The 16,634-nt window shown below is 38.6% G+C and overlaps 2 protein-coding genes across 2 annotated transcripts in view; one reads left to right on the top strand and one right to left on the bottom strand.

Moving 5' to 3' along the window:
- The window catches only part of PPP2R5A (protein phosphatase 2 regulatory subunit B'alpha), a 119,708-nt gene extending 110,536 nt beyond the window's left edge, over window positions 1-9,172 (top strand). Inside the window, exons 9-13 of the mRNA XM_007952799.2 lie at window positions 5,116-5,166; window positions 5,456-5,575; window positions 5,654-5,781; window positions 6,531-6,632; window positions 9,040-9,172. Of these exons, the coding sequence (XP_007950990.1) occupies window positions 5,116-5,166; window positions 5,456-5,575; window positions 5,654-5,781; window positions 6,531-6,632; window positions 9,040-9,172 (534 nt within the window). The remainder of the gene's footprint in view (window positions 1-5,115; window positions 5,167-5,455; window positions 5,576-5,653; window positions 5,782-6,530; window positions 6,633-9,039) is intronic.
- A 3,989-nt stretch (window positions 9,173-13,161) lies between these two features.
- Window positions 13,162-16,634, bottom strand: part of PACC1 (proton activated chloride channel 1) — a 38,375-nt gene continuing 34,902 nt past the window's right edge. Inside the window, exons 7-8 of the mRNA XM_007952788.1 lie at window positions 15,389-15,496; window positions 13,162-13,323 (exon numbers count right to left, since the gene is read on the bottom strand). Coding sequence (XP_007950979.1) covers window positions 13,162-13,323; window positions 15,389-15,496 — 270 coding nt within the window. The remainder of the gene's footprint in view (window positions 13,324-15,388; window positions 15,497-16,634) is intronic.

The following is a 16,634-nucleotide window of genomic DNA, read 5'->3' as shown; positions in this document are numbered from 1 at the left end:
TATCTTCTGTGTCTGTATTTATTGGTTTCCCTTTTCTTTGTTGAAGAGGGTCTGTGCAATCCTTCTGTCTAGTCCGCCATCTTGCCCCGCCTCCTATATTAAGAATCTTCTGAGGTTCTTTGGGGTGCTTGAAAAAATTATGTATTTAATATTCTTCCTTTGACTTGTACTTTGTGTAAAGAAACAAAAGATATTTTTCCATTCCTTGATTGTTGGAGTTTTTAGGTTTTTAGACTTCCACTTATTTCTGGAAACAGCTAAAAACCATATTAACAGACAAATCAGAAACATTAGAAGCCCAGTATTTATATGTGAAATCACATAAACTTCTAAAGTACATTAAAACTTAATACAAATCCATGTTAACTCCCATTACAATTCAGAAAAAGAAAACCCACAAAAAGTCATGGTTGCTGTTTTTAGTGTCAAATACAGAAAACAAATAAAATTTTACTTAAGTAAATTTGGGGTGGATATGGAAGGTAGAGGAGCTCTGGTGGCATAGTGCCTAAGGCACTTCACTGCTAACCAGAAGGCTGGCGGTTCAAACCCACCAGCCACTCCTTGGAAGGAAGGTTGGGCAATCTACTTCCGTAGTGATACTGCCTCTGGAACCCAAAGAGGGGTCGCTTTGAAAAAGGTCTGACTCACTGACACATAACAACAACAACAACATGGAAGATAGGTGATTACTTTGTAAAGAGTGAAAGATTGGGGAAAAGGAAGAAGGCCAGTCCCTGGTTTCAGTAAGTTCGATTAATGGAAATAGGAGCAGTATGAGGAGATAGTGAGGTAAACGGGAGCAGTTCTGCTCTGTCCTATAGAGTTAGAATTGACTCGATGGCAGTGGGTTTGGTGTGGTTTGATAATCTATTTTTAATTAATCATATATTAATGGTCACTTGAATTATTTGAGTTTTTCATTGTTGAAAACATGTTTCTGAATGAGGGTATTTTGAGGCGTGCTAGAATTAACTCTATACCATCTATAGTGGGGGTTAAAAAAATCCATGTGCATGTAAAGACTCGTAGAACTGTACACCAAAAAAAGAAAAACTATAATTTTAACTGCATGTAAGCTTTTTTTTTTCTTATAACATTTTTATTGTTGTTGAATATATACATAGCATACACACACCAATTTAACAATTAATTACATGTGCACTGTGATACTGATTATATTCTTCAAACTGCACAGCCATTCTCACACTGCTTTTCCAAATTGCCCCTCCTCCACTGATAAGGACACTCTTCCCCCTAAGCTTCCTGTCTAACCTTTCAAGTTGCTGTTAACAATTTGATCCCATATAGAAAGTTCTCTATAAGAGCACAGTGCTCAAAGCAGACATTCTAGTTAAACCATACTGTTTGTTTTAGGAGCTCTGGTGGCATAGTGTTTAAAGCATTTGGCTGCTAACCAAAAGGTCAGCTAGTTTGGACCCACCAGCCACTCCATGGGAGAAAGATGAGGCAGTATGCTTCTATAAAGATTTTGTATGTTAAGTATTTAAAAATAACAAATTTATAAAAGTAAGGCCCATGTTGCTGGGTCAAAGAGTGCATACAAATTTTAATACATTCCCAGTCACCTTCCAGAAAGGCACAATTTCATATTCTGATCCAGACTATACTCATGCCTGTTTTACCTCACCCTAACCAATACTGAATATTAAGTTTTGAAAATCTTTGCTAGTCTAATAGGTGTGAAATACTGTTTTAATTGGCTTTTTAGGGAGTGAGCTGTCCTTTATATGTTTACTGATTATATTTCTATGCTGTTTGCCTCTGCTTAACCCTTTTCCTATTACAGTTTGCAAATACTTTTTTCCATTTGAGATTTTTCTTTAAACTTCTAGATATATTGTTTTCAATCTTTGCCTTTCAGAATTAATATATAAGATATATAAAATCTATTAATCATTATGGCTTCTAGCCTTGATATCATAGTGAAAAAAATCTTTATACTCTCTGAGATTGTAACAGTATTCTTTAGCAGTTAATTCTAAATATTTTATGAACCTGGTTTTTACTTTTAAGCCTTTATTTCCTCTGTATCAGTGTCCTGGGCCTGCTGTAACAAATGACCACAAACTTAATTACTTAATAAAAACTCAGGAATGTATTCTCTTACAGTTTTGGAGGCCCAAAGTTTTCAGTGAAGGTGTTGGGAGGGCCATGCTCCCTCCAGAAGTTCTAGGGGAGATTCTGTCCATTTCCTCTTCCAGCTTCTGTGTTCCAGATGTCCCTTGGCTTGTGACCACATTACCCTAGTTGCTGCCTCTGTGGTCACATTACCTGCCCCCTTCTGTCTCTCTTTTGTGTGTCTCTTACAAGGACACTTGTCATTGGATTTAGGGCCCACTCAAATGAGCTAGGATGATTTAGCTTCATGATGTTTTAACTTAATTTCACCTGCAAAGACCTTTTTTCGAAATAACGTCACATTCACAGGTTCTGGAGATAAGGATGTGGACGTAACTTTTGGGGATCAGCATTCAACTCACTATTTTCATTTGTGATAAGGGTGACAAACTGTGTTAGCTTTCCATTGCTACATAACAAATTACCACACAACTTAGTGGCTTGAAATAATACATACTTAGTGTCTCACAGTTCCTGTGGATCAGGAATCTGGCGCAGTTTAGTTGAGTCTCCTCTGCTTCAGGGTCTCTCCTAAGGCTACAGGCAAAGTGTTGGTCAGGCCTTGGGTCTCACATAAAGGCTCGAGTGGTGAAGGATCTTCTTCCAAGTTCATGTTGTTGTTGGCAAGATTCAGTTCCTCAAGAGCTGTTGGGGCAAGACCCTGAGTTCTTTGTTAGTTGGAGGCCACACTCAGTTCTTTGTCCATGTGGGCCTCTCCAATGTAGTAGTTGCTTCCGCAAAGCTTACAGCCAAGAAGGCAGTAGAATTGCTAGTAAGATGAAATTCACAGTCTTTTGTAACCTGCTCATGGAAGAGGCAGTCCATTGCTTTTAACACATTAACATAACAACTGGTTGAAAGTAAGTCACTAGATAAGTGCACACTTAAGGAGAGGGAATTACACATACAAGGGGTATCAGGAGACACGGGGGAGTCTGACTACCAAATGTTTTTTCTAAATGGTGAGCCAGTGGTCCCAGTACCACCCCTTAATTGACTAATTCATCTGGTTTCTGTGGAACTAAAATCCTACCATTATCATATATTAAACCTCCATTTTCACATGAGTCTCTCTAAATACTATTTGATTTCCTGTATCTTTTTGTCAATTTCCATACTAATAGACCTTGTTGTAGTTACTATAATATCAATGTTGTTGTTGTTGTTGTGTGCCGTCGAGTCGGCCCGACTCATAGCGACCCCTCCTTGGGTTTCCGAGGCAGTATCACTACGGAAGTAGGATTGCCCAACCTTCCTTCCGAGGAGTGGCTGGTGGGTTTGAACCGCCAGCCTTCTGGTTAGCAGTCAAGTGCTTTAGCCACTATGCTACCAGAGCTCCTATAATATCGATACCTTTTTATTTCACAGTTAATAGTCTGGTCCGGTCATGAGGAATACTCATTTCAATTAAATTTGGAAAGAACATTTATCTGGAGTCAATCCAGTTAGAAAATTTGTAAGAGATGCTTTAGACATATGAAGAAAAGTGAAACTTTACGAATAGATGAGATGATACTGTACAGGCATTATTTTTCTTCTACTTAATCCATAAATTTAAAGGTCAACCAAATACCAACTGAATGACTTCATTTATTTAACAAATCTATAAATTTAAGAGAATAGCCAAGAACTTTTTTTTTTTTCTTTGAGGCGGGTGGGAACTAACAGAATTAACCTGCACTATTAGTTCCCACCCGCCTCAAAGAAAAAAAAAAAAAAAAGTTCTTGGCTATTCTCTTAAATTTATAGATTTGTTAAAAAATGAAGTCATTCAGTTGGTATTTGGTTGACCTTTAAATTTATGGATTAAGTAGAGGAAAAATAATGCCTGTACAGTATCATCTCATCTATTCGTAAAGTTTCACTTTTCTTCATATGTCTAAAGCATCTCTTACAAATTTTCTAACTGGATTGACTCCAGATAAATGTTCTTTCCAAATTTAATTGAGTATTCCTCATGACTGGACCAGACTATTAACTGTGAAATAAACTTAAAAGGTTGTCAAAGCACCAGGCCCAGATGGTTTTTATAGCCTGTTTATAAACCATTATGTCAGGTGATTGCTTATGGTTTCCGACAAACGCCCTTAGTTCTACCTTACTAAATTTTTATCAGAACTAGTTTGTTTTCTTTTTTCCTTTAACCTCAAAATATGAGTTGAAGCATCCTAGCATTTCTGAAGAAGGTTCAATTGGGTATGTAATAATTGTTCTGCTGTTGGATTCCGTTTAATACACTTTTTTGTAACTGCATTCATTTAAATCCATAGTTCCTTTCTTGTGTTCTGCTATATTTGGTTATCAGGGTTGTTCTAGCTATGGAATGGGAAACTTTCTGGCTTTTTCTGTGCTTCATAATGGTTTGAATAATAGCAGGTGTTACCTGTTCCTTAATGTTGCTCCCTAAAATAACCTCTCTGCCACGTTTGTGGTGAGGACCCCACCAAGTCGTCATCCTATTTCCCTCTAGTTTCTTCATAGCACTTATTACTATTGGTATATTTACGTATTTAATTGCTCACTTCTTGTTTGGTCTCCCTACATTAGAATGTAAGCACCATGAAATCAGACTTCGACTGTCTTGTTCACCAGTGTGCTACCATCTAGAGTAGTATCTGGTACAAAATAGGCCCTCTTCACTGAACTAGGGAGCTCTGGTGGTGTAGTGCCTAAGGCATTAGACTGCTAAGCAGAGGGCTGCTGGTTCAAACCCACCAGCTGCTCCTCGGAAGGATGGGCAATCTACTTCCGTAGTGGTACCACTTTGGAAACCCAAGGAAGGGTTGCTATGCGTCAAAATTGACTCAAAGGCAGTGAGTTTTACTGAACTAATAAAAATCTAAAGCTGAGCAAAAAGTCTGGGTAAACACTTAGATATTACATCATTTTGATCTACTTTAGAATGAATATCGGTATAATCACAACAGAAAATTTTACATTGGTTAATTCGTGTAATTTTTTCCTTTTTTGCAGGTGATCAGAGGATTGCTAAAATTTTGGCCAAAAACATGCAGTCAGAAAGAGGTGGGTTCTGTTCATGAAATGTAGTACACTTTCTTAGAACTTCTCAAGACCAGGGCTAAACGCTATGATTGTTCGGGGCTGGCTATACTGACACTGCTACAAAGCAGGAGTTCATCCTGCGAGGGATTAGGGACGCAGTGAACAGCTGTGTGTTAATTAAACTGCGTATGCCATCCAGACCTGTTTTGCTCACTGTGTCATTTGTAGATTAACCTTATCATTTGTATGGTTTCTATATTAACAACACATATTTTGTCATGTTTTTTTAAAAAAAATTTTTTTAACGTAGGTGATGTTTTTAGGAGAAACTGAAGAAATCTTAGATGTCATTGAACCAACACAGTTCAAAAAAATTGAAGAGCCACTTTTTAAACAGATATCTAAATGTGTATCCAGTTCTCATTTTCAGGTAATGATGTTTTCAGTGATGCCATTTTTATTTTATACTATTTTTCTTTAGTTTTGACATTTCTAAATGTATTTTTAGGTTGCAGAAAGGGCATTGTACTTCTGGAATAATGAATATATTCTCAGTTTGATTGAGGAGAACATTGACAAAATTCTGCCAATTATGTTTGGCAGTTTGTACAAAATCTCCAAAGAACACTGGAATCCGTAAGTAGCTTTTATGTTGGTCATGCTTTCATGTGTTGTGTGTGTTTGTGAACATTTTTATCATTGGATCTTCTAACTCCTACATGAAGTCTACACAGATTTGGAACTTATTCAAAGTTTACACCACTCAACTTTATTCAGTTCTGTATTTTCAATAAATACAGCTTTTTAGAAGGTTGTAACTGAATGTGCCTGTATGCTCTTGGTCCTAACTTCAACTTAAATTTTGAATCTCCTTGAAGGGAGCACTTTTCTGATGTAACATTCTGCACCTAGTGTATAGTCAAACCCTGACCAGCCCCCATCTATGGAGGATGCACCAGCCACTCATGTTAATGGACTTTTGTTGATCTGTGCCCAGGACGTAGTCTCACATCTACAGATGGCATCATCCCACCGGAAAGCTGAAGTGCTTAAAGGTCACATAAGTGACACTTAGAATGCATATATTACCTCATTTCTAAAGCATCCTTTTTATCCCGTCTTCTACATTTCTTCTTACAAATTATCATAGTTTGACGTTTTTCATCTATTAATACTGTTATTTGACATGAGATCCTAGAGAGAAATGAAGATAACCAGACATTTTTAGCTATCACCATTGCCTGTGGGACTTGAGCAAATTACTGATCATCTCCAAAATGGATTAAAAGCACTGGCCAACATTCATTCCATTTTACAGATGACAGTGTTACATTTTCAAACTGTTAGAGCATCAGTAACCCAACTCTGGCTTATTTTCATTTTAGGACTATCGTAGCACTCGTATACAATGTGCTGAAAACGCTAATGGAAATGAATGGCAAGCTTTTTGATGACCTTACTAGCTCATACAAAGCTGAAAGACAAAGGTATTTGATATTTGAAATTACTAAGTCAGTGCACATTAGTTCAATGAGATTCAGTTCAATAAGGTGTCTACTCTAAGTTAAAAATATGTATAAGAAGTCAGTTATATTAAGCTTTACCATTTTAAAGTCTCTAAATGCTTTAAGTCATTTCCAGATAAGTTAGCCCTGATATTTTTTTTTATTAATTTGTGAGGCAGAAATAATGATAACATTTATTATTTAAGGTTGTTATGTAACATACTTCCTTACAGGTTAGATTATAATTTAATGTGGATCATAAATCCTCTCTATTGATCTCGTTCTGAACCTTAGACTTCATCAGGCTGGTAATGTTTGCATTGTAAAATAAAATTTATATGGAATTTCAAATGTTAATTTATGCAGTTAGATCTCTTATTCATGTGTGTTTATGAAATCACTGTTGTCTGTATGATGGGCTTCCACAGTAAGCTTTAGTTTTCAACTGGTCTTTGCACAGCAGTTTGGTAGTTTTGGAGCAGCAGACTCTTAACAGGGTGGTGTTCTGAAGTCAGCCTAGTTCCCTTGGGCAGAAGGGATCTTATGCCTATGGCTCAGAGTTTAACATTTTGCTCCTTGCAATAAAATATATTTTAAAGAAAAAATGGCAACATAAATCAGCCTTTAGGAACTTGGCTTAGTAATTGTCTTTGAGAATTTGATAAATTACTATAGAATAGTCTTTTTAAAATCTCTTCCTTCTCTTATATTTAAACTCAAGAAAGTGTGCAGTAGCTGCCACACCTGAGCTCACCCATCATTTGAGGTTAATTAAAAAAAAAAAAAAAACTCATTACCTTCGAGTCAATTCCGATTCATGGCAACCCCATTGGGTTTCCGAGGCAATAAATCATTACTGAAGTAGATTGCCCAGTCTTGCTTCCGCAGAGTGGCTGGTAGGTTTGAACCACCAACGTTCTGGTTAGCAGTCAAATCCCTTAGGCACTGTGCTACCAGAGCTCCTTTTAAGGAGAATAGCTATTGCTTACTTCTAATAAGGTCATTAGTGTATAGTTTCCTGTTTGGAAAAGCTGATATATTTTGACCACACATTCCTAATTGCGATTTTTTCTTGTGGCAAGCAGAGAAAGGATGGCCCTTTTTCAGGACCATCTCAAGCCTGATAATCAACTCAGTGCATTGTTTCTTTTCAATAGCAGCAGCAGCTTTCAGGCAGGAAGAGGAACTGGGTATATGGTTTGAATCCCAAGAAGAAATGGAAACAAAGATGATTAGGATCATATGAAACTTAATGTTTATTTACAAGACTGATAAAAATCAGTTCTTCCATAGCTGCATAAATCAGCACCTTTGTCCCCTTAAAGCATATATAACCGTAGACAGACATGTATGTCCTTGTTTTACAGTCATAAAGCCTTTCAGAATATAGTCATATGCCATATAACATCCATTCAGGCAACTTCCAACCACATATACATGTGTGGTCCCAACGCCAGTAAAGCCTACTATGTTAAAAATTTGAGGTACATAACAAATGGGTGCTATTTTGCGACATGCATCAAAACATTGTATTAAAGATGTTTTAGAATATCTGGAACTGTTGCCTTAATGTTTTTATATGTAGAAAGGTACACTGTATACTGTGACAGACATTTGACTGATGTTATATCTTAACTATACTTAACTGTTCCAAATAATACACAAATTTGACTTATAGACAGACATAGGAATGGAACTCTTTCATAATCTAGGGACTGCCAGTATGGAACATGGTATTTGCACAACGTCCAAACCACATTATATTCTATTTCACAGAATGTATTGTGGACGTTAAGTGATGCATGGCTGTAGTCTGATCCAAATTAGTCAGGGTGGTTTCCTTAGAATTGAAATTCACTAATCAAAACAATTATATATATCTTTTTTGAGAGAGAGATTTGTCGAATTTTAAAGTTTTACTTTGACACATAAGAGACAGGAGGTAGGAGGAGACAATCTGGGTGACGGCTACAGCTGTGATGCAGAGGAGTCGAGCTCTGCACGGGGAGGTGAGGAAAAAGGGCTCTGGGGTCCCTTCTGTCTCTGTCTACAAGAGTGACTGTGACTGCTCCAGTGGCCAGCCACGCAGGGTTTACGTGAGAAAATGAACATAAAAAGTACTTTGTAAACTATAAAGCACAAACGTGGTGGTAGTGATGGTATGTAGGAGAGTAGGAACTATTAGTTGGTACAAGAGATGCACAATTTCCTAATTAAATTTAGGAGACGGACAGGATAAAATCAGGTGTTCAGGTAATGGCACTCTTAGAAGGACTGAAGTGTGAATGTGGGTGAACAGTGTGTTCTCCAGTAAACTGCCAAATACATCACCTTTCTTGAGGTTCTGAAGTAAAAATTTCTGATTACAAAAATTTTGCTTTATCTACAGAGAGAAAAAGAAGGAATTGGAACGTGAAGAATTATGGAAAAAGTTAGAAGAACTAAAGCTAAAGAAAGCGCTAGAAAAGCAGAACAATGCTTACAATATGCACAGTATTCTCAGCAATACAAGTGCTGAATAAAGAAAAAAATATGCCTACCACCTCTGCTCGATAGGCATAGTTTTGTACACTTTTTTGAAATATGTAAAAATTGAGAAACCAACCTCATCAGTATAATATAATTAAAAGGCCATTTTTTTTCCTGGCAACTGTAAATGAAAAAAAATCTACGGACTAAACATAGCCCTGTGTTATATCATGGCCACAGTATAGTGTGACCTCTGTCTAATCAGATTTATTTTGTCACTTCGGAAGTTTCACAGAAATGAATGACTTTTATCATCTATGACGTGAGTGAGATAATTATGGGAGTGGTGAGAATTATGACTTGAATTCTTTTGATTGTGTTGCACATAGATAGTAGTCTGCTCTGTATATTTTTCCCTTTTATAATGTGCTTTTCACATTGCTAAACACCTTAGTTACATTCTAGGAAAAAGGTGATTTCCTAAAATAAAACTAAGGTATAATTTTTACCCTTCTCTTTGTCTCTCCCAGAAATATGATGGAGGGAATTACCTGCACTCTGGAATTTAAGCAGAAAACTTAATTTCCAGGTTTTTTAAAGCACAAAATATAAATGAAAGCTGGGAACGTAAACCAGAATTTTTGATTGTTCCTCCTGAGTATCTCCCTTCATCTACAAATCCCGAGAGTGATAAACACACGATTAGTAGAGGCAGCTCAGGTGAACGAAGGTTGCCTCTCCATTCATTCCTCCTCTTCCTCTGTCAAAGCTGAAGGCAGGGCCTTTCCAGTCCTCACAACCTGCCCTTCCCCCAGTCCCTCCTGACCCAGGGATGGAGGCTTTGAGTCCCACAGTGTGGTGATGCAGAGCGCTAGCTGTCACTGCCTGGCTTATTTAAAGAAAATGCAGTAGCCTTCCTCTAGAGTCCAGAAAAAGTTGATTATAGGGTCTTACGTGTTTTTACTTGGTCAAGTATTTCTCACATATTTTATTATCAGAGTACCATTCCAATCTCTTAACTTGCAGTTGTGTGGAAACTGTTTTGTAATGAAAGATCTTCATTGGGGGATTGAGCAGCATTTAATAAAGTCTATGTTTGTATTTTGCCTTATGTCATCTTTGGTTTTTTCAGCTCCAAGCTTAAGCATTCAGAAACTTTCCCTCCTTGATAAATATACTATACGTATGTGTATACATAGACATTGTGAAGGCAAACTGTGGAATGTGCTCTCAAATTCTAGGTTCTCTTTCCATCTTCGTGTCCCTGTGTGTTCAGAGAACAGGCTTAACATATTTTAAATGTTCTAATTAACATAGACCGAGGAGGATAAAATTTCATAATCCATAATCACAGCATTGGTGTGTGTTGGAGGGGGCAAGAGGAATTATTAGAAAGAAGTCAGTCATTATCATACAATGTCTTCAGCTACTGATGTTTAATTCAGCCTTTTTTGACATCCATTAAAAACCTTTAGCACTCCTGCAAGCCATTCCCAGGTGCTTGTGAAAGCAGCTCCTCTTGCTTTCTGTGGTCCTGGGCAAACCTCTTCCTTCAGGTTCAACGGTTCGTGTTGTCACCAAACTCAAGGAGCAGATATTGTGTTGATGTTGTTATGTGCCGCTGAGTCAGAACCGACTCATAGCGAGCCCTCCTTAGGTTTCCGAGGCAGTATCACTACAGAAGTAGACTGCCCCATCTTCCTTCCAAGGAGTGGCTGGTGGGTTTGAACCACCAGCCTTCTGGTTAGCAATCAAGTGCCTTAGGAACTATGCTACCAGAGCTCCCAACAGATATTGTAGAGCCACCCAAGTCATGTGTCCTTCCAGACTCTCCCACACTAATCCGAGGCCAACCAGTACCATTGGCTGCTGGAGCCTGATAAGCTAAGATATGTTTACTTTCTGATTATCTCGTTATTCTATAGCACATTCAAGAGGCCAGTCTTCCATAATGCAAGAAACGTAGTTTTAGTATATTCATTAGAGCAAACATTATTAGATATTTAAGTAATACAGCGATGTGTCATCTTTAGAGATCCAGGTAAGCCCTGATTTCTGACAAGGTTCTATTCCAACAACTCCATTTTAAGTCAGTTCTGCTGAAAGTTAAATACCTTTATTTTTTTTAATTTTCATAGCCTGCTACACAGCACTGTTTTGAACAGTAAATCTTAACACTGAACATCTGTGAGTGAACATCTGATCTGAGAATGATATATCAGCAAATTACATGCTGTAACATCGTTATGTAGTACATATTATGACCGATATTTTCTTTTTTAAAAAAAGAATGTTGTTAAGTGCAAGTTGTTGTAACCAGAATACATTGTAAGTCGAGGACTACCTGTACTTTAAAGAACAAAACAAAATGAAAAAACTCACAAACTTGTTTTTCAATACTGTTAATACAAGTTCTCCTAAGTGTTTATAAAGTAAATTTTACACCTGGCTCTGCATCTGCCTTAAAGTAAGATTTTATAGAGAAGACACCTTGGGTAAAGTTTTCACTTTTCATGGAACAGAAGAATAGCAGGGAATATTTGTTTACACAGTTTACTTTTAATACTTCATCCTAAGAGACAATTTTTTGCTGCTGACTTAAGTTAGACATGAGATTAAAAAGTGCCTTACTCCATGCATATGAATTTTTTTTCTTTGAATTACCTACAGCCATATTAAGAAATTTAAGAAATGCTACCAAATCCTCTTGGATGTCAAGGGCATGTATATAAAAACCCTGGTAACAATTTTTGTAACTTTAAACCAGCCAATGGCTACCTTGTGAAAATTTTTTTTTTTTTTTTTTTTTTAAACAATCATCTTGTCAGAGGGTAGGCTACAAGCCCATTTCTCAGGTTATTACGTAAGACATGGTGAGGCTCAACACAGCTTATCCATGAGGCTTGATAGGGTCCCTTTCCTGACCATCCCTACCCATCACCGTCCCAGCCTACTATTCTGTACGCAGTTATAACCTTGATCCATCTCGGGAGTCTAGACTCTTATGCTGCCTTTCTTATCGGAGGTCACAGAATAAAAAAGCATCAGTGCCTATGACTAAGCAAATATTCGTGTCCGCACACTCAGTTTTTCTATATTAGCCTGACTTTTCTTACCTATTAAGAAAATGAAGGCGCTCTACTTAAGGCATTTAATTGCTAACCAGAAGGTTGGTGGTTCAAACCCCCCAGCCACTCCACAGAAGGAAGACTGGGCAATCTACTTCTATAAAGATTGACTGCCTCGGAAACCCAATGGGGGTCTCTGAGAGTCGGAACTGACTCGATGGCAGTGAGTTTGGAGGGTTTTTTCATTAAGAAAATCATCCAGATACATTGAGTAAGCAACCTGCTATGTACATCTAAGTGCTTTGGAGTATTAATCGCTCTAAACTTTTATACCTGCATTAACAAATGCTCTAGCCAGACAACTAGTTGGCTTGTCCACAAGAAGTGTAATTACTAGCTTCTAGTAGCTTTTTTAAAAAGTCTCATTTAACATAAGATAGAATGTGTCAGAGGCTAGACAACACAGAAGGCAGATAATGCCAGAGACATGAGGGTTTTGCATTTGTGTACAGTACACAGGTTTCAAAGTGTAACCCACACATCTAGATAGTCAAGTCTTTTAAAAAAAGAAAATCACACTCTTCTATCTACTTTAAAAACCTCAGGGAGACACCTAAGGTAGAACCTTAGTTAACCTGCTTGAGCTTAACTATATACCAAACCATTTCTTCCACAACTGAGTAACTTTAGAAAACGTGACATATATCATTCTGTCTTCTACAAACCCTATTCATGTCATTGGACAACTTTTAAAAATGTTTGTTAATAATTTAAATACTTAAATAACTGAGGTTATTCATTGGCTCTGTTCCATTAGGCTCTAAACATCCTCTTTTGGGGCCAGGTTAGAAGTTCCAGACAGGCTGTTACTGCCAGCAAGGCCCTATTGTTCAAGTGAAGACAGCAAGTGCTGGTAGCTTGGTTGATCAGAGCAGAAGTCATGAGAACTTATATTAATTTGGACACAGGTGGCTTCAGCTTATGTGGTTTGTTGCCTGACCTCTTCTTTTGTAGTATCTCCTCCTAATTTTGATCATCCATTTGACACTCAGTTTGGCAAACTCTGCTGCCTTGAATAATGCCAGGAAGGCCCCACAGAGAAGAGCAATTGTGTTCCAAGGATTGGCAGTGATTATCTGTAAAATAAACAAATACTAGTTTGCTTGGTTTACTACAATTTGATTCTTAAGTCATGCTAGTATTCCTTTCCACCAAACCAAACCTACTGCCATCAAGTCGATTCTGACTCATTGCAACTCTAAAGGACAGAGTAGAACTGCCCCATAGGGTTTCCAAGGCTGTAAATCTTTACAGAAGCAGACAGCCTCATCTTTCTCCTGTGGAGTGGCTGGTGGATTGGAACAACTGACCTTTTGGTTAGCAGCCAAATGCACTGACGACTGTGCCATCAGAGCTCCCTGTATTCTTTTCCAGAGCTCCTTAAATTGAGATTATAAGAAAAACACATGGGTTCTAGAATCACCATGATTATATTTCACACTAAGCCTTTAATATCCACAGCCCTGTTTGAGAAGAACTATACTAGTGCCTCCCTTATAATAAGATTCTGAAAGAAAAATAACAAAAGTTTTCCAGAAAAGCTCTACACAAATAAAATATTCAGCACTGCCATATCAAACCAGTAAAAAAGGCAGTTCCTCTTGTTTCCTTCCCATCTTGGTTACCTTAGTTTCAAACTTCTCCTCCCATGTATCCCACAGCTGCATTTCCTCTCCGATACACCTCATGGATTCCTGCCTCCCTCCAGGCCTTTGTTCCTTCTCTCCTCTGCCTGTGATGTTTTCCTCCTGTCTAGCCGTACAAATCCTTCAAAGCCTCAAAGCTTTCTCTAACCACTAACAAAAGCCTATGTGGATTTTTGCAGATATTCTATAAACTCCTTTGGCAGTCACTGCCTAAAATTAGTCATTTTATAGCTACAAATTGCTCCTTCACTAAATGTTAAACTCTTTAAGGTAGAGGTCACAGTTTGGATTTCCAAGTTCCCTGGCATGGCACAGTAGAACTCTTTAAAGTCCCAGCTTAGCAGGGTGACCTTCAGCAGTATGGGCCTTTGCCTTCACGTACATAGAATGGCTGTGCCACCGTCAGTGGGAAGGACTGCTGTGAAGCTGAGTTGCAATGCACAAGCTTGCCCCTGGTATGAGACTCAATTTTGGCTCATGGTAGACAACTTACCCTGAACCTAACACGTTAAAAATGTTTGATCCTATGTTTTATCTGTAGGGCTGAAAGTTATCATCTTCCATCTAAAGCTTTGGTTCAGTAAGCTGTACCAACCTGGCCAATTCATAATCAGTAGTGGTGGCAGTGACAACAGAGTACACCTGTGTCCCAGAGGCTCTGCCTGGGGATGGGAAGATTACATATTGAGTCTCATCTATGGAACTTCTTCCCCTAAGCTGTGGCCACAGTAGGACATTTTGTGATGATCTGAACGTCAGTCAGTATTAGATCTGGGGGGAGCTCTGGTGGCGTAGTGCCTAAGGCATTTGACTGCTAACCAGAAGGCTGGCAGTTCAAACCCATCAGCCGCTCCTCGTAAGGAAGGTTGGGCAATCTACTTTGTAGTGATACTGCCTCGGAAACCCAAGGAGGGGTCACTATGAGTCAGATCCAACTCAACAGCAGTGAATTTGGTTTTTTATTAGATCCAGGACTGGCTCTTATAGATGTTGTGTCATGAATATTTCTTTAGCAGAGCTGTTTTGTTCTTACCTTCTGAGCCTGTGAGCTGAGAATCTGGCATTAACTCTGACATTGAGACGCTCTCTCAACTTTCTATTTGTGCCTTTCTGCTCTGACTTGCCACAAATACTAAGTACTTACCCTACAGAAAACCATTAAAAAGGAAGCACTGCCAACAGCAGTAGTCAAGGCACTAGTTTCATCCTTTCTACTCATTTCATTCTGTTAACATTATCACTAAGCAGCTTCTCTGTGCTGGTCACTCTGTTAAACACCAGACAAGTGGTGGTGAACAAAAAGGGGAAGCCCCCCCAACCACCACCTAATGGTCTAGTAATGAAAAGATCAATTAGCACCCATTATCTATAACACACATAAGTCACAAGCTGAAATGATCTGAAAAGGGGGGCGGGGAGCCAGATAGGTTTATCAGCCTGCAAGGATAAGGCAAAATGTTTCAAGGCAGGGAGTTGGCTCTATTAATATACTCACATCTTGGACTTTCTGGATGAAAGGATCCTTCCATTCAAAGACCACAAAAAACAACTGAGCACTTTTTTCAGCAGCCGGCCTCTGGTCGATGTAGTTAACCACACTGGTCTAGACAGAGAGGAGAGAAAGCAGGGTCACAGCTGTGCGTCTCTCCCTGCCTGGGCCGGGGAGCAGGAAGCGCAGTTAATGCAGTGACTGCAGCGCAGACTCGGGCTCTCCTCACACTGTCTCTGAGTGAGGACACAGCCAAAGAGCTCACATATACAAGAGCCTGAAACTGGTACCAGAGCAAGGCTTGACCTTGGTTTCCATGGTTCTTTGGGGAAATGGAAAGGAGCTGGATGCACCACAGGTGTTATAGGTGAACAGCAAAATCTGCCATTAGGTATTTGTACTCACAGGATCAAACCATATCCAGATAATCATGTAAGGTTCATAAAGCCATAAACATTTCAAAATATTTTATCTTACGAGCTGAATATTTCAACGTGTGAAGTCGACAGGGACAAAGTACAATCTAACAGATCCACGGAGTTGAATATCCCCTGTAAATAGTTAGCAGTCATGCTTGGTCAGATCTGGTTATAATTACTAAGGAGGCCGTGTGGTGTGATGGAGAGCAGGCAGGTTCCAGGGGCAGAAGGCCCGGCCCGAGCCCAGAGGGTTTTAAACCCATCATCTGAGGCTCACTTTCAACACCTGTAAAACAGAGTCCAAAATGCCTACCTCATTGAGGTATAGTGAGGATCAAAAGATAATATATACGAAAACATCTTAAACTCTAAAACCTTGTATAGAAACATTTCTTAGTTTTGGTTCAAAAGTGTCCATGGTACCTGCATGGAGTGGAAAAGCGGACTCTTATGTTTAGGGGCCACTGAGCTTCTGTTAAAAAGAGATGGAAAAATCTGTGAACAGATAAATGTGTTGACTGATGATGAACATGATGTCACTTAACTGTACACGTGAAGAATGTTGAAACAGCAAATGTTTTATTACATACATATTTACCACACACACACACACAATCCAGTGCCTACTCATTCCTGCCACAGTCTACTTACCATAGCAAATGTCACCTCCTTTGCAATTTAGGTAAATTTTAAGTTTAGATAAATTTAATTCAGGAGGCGGGGCAAGATGGCAGACTAGGCAGAAGGATTGCACAGACCCTCTTCAACAAAGAAAAGGGAAACCAATTAACACAGACACAGAAGATAATCTTGGACCCCTGAGCCTTGAAGGA

Source organism: Orycteropus afer, unplaced genomic scaffold (genome assembly GCF_000298275.1).
Source record: "Orycteropus afer afer isolate SDZICR_OR568_19922 unplaced genomic scaffold, OryAfe1.0 scaffold00013, whole genome shotgun sequence".
Lineage (NCBI taxonomy): Eukaryota > Metazoa > Chordata > Mammalia > Tubulidentata > Orycteropodidae > Orycteropus > Orycteropus afer.
The sequence above is the reverse complement of the archived record's forward strand: the minus strand, read 5'-3'. Positions and strand labels throughout refer to the sequence as shown.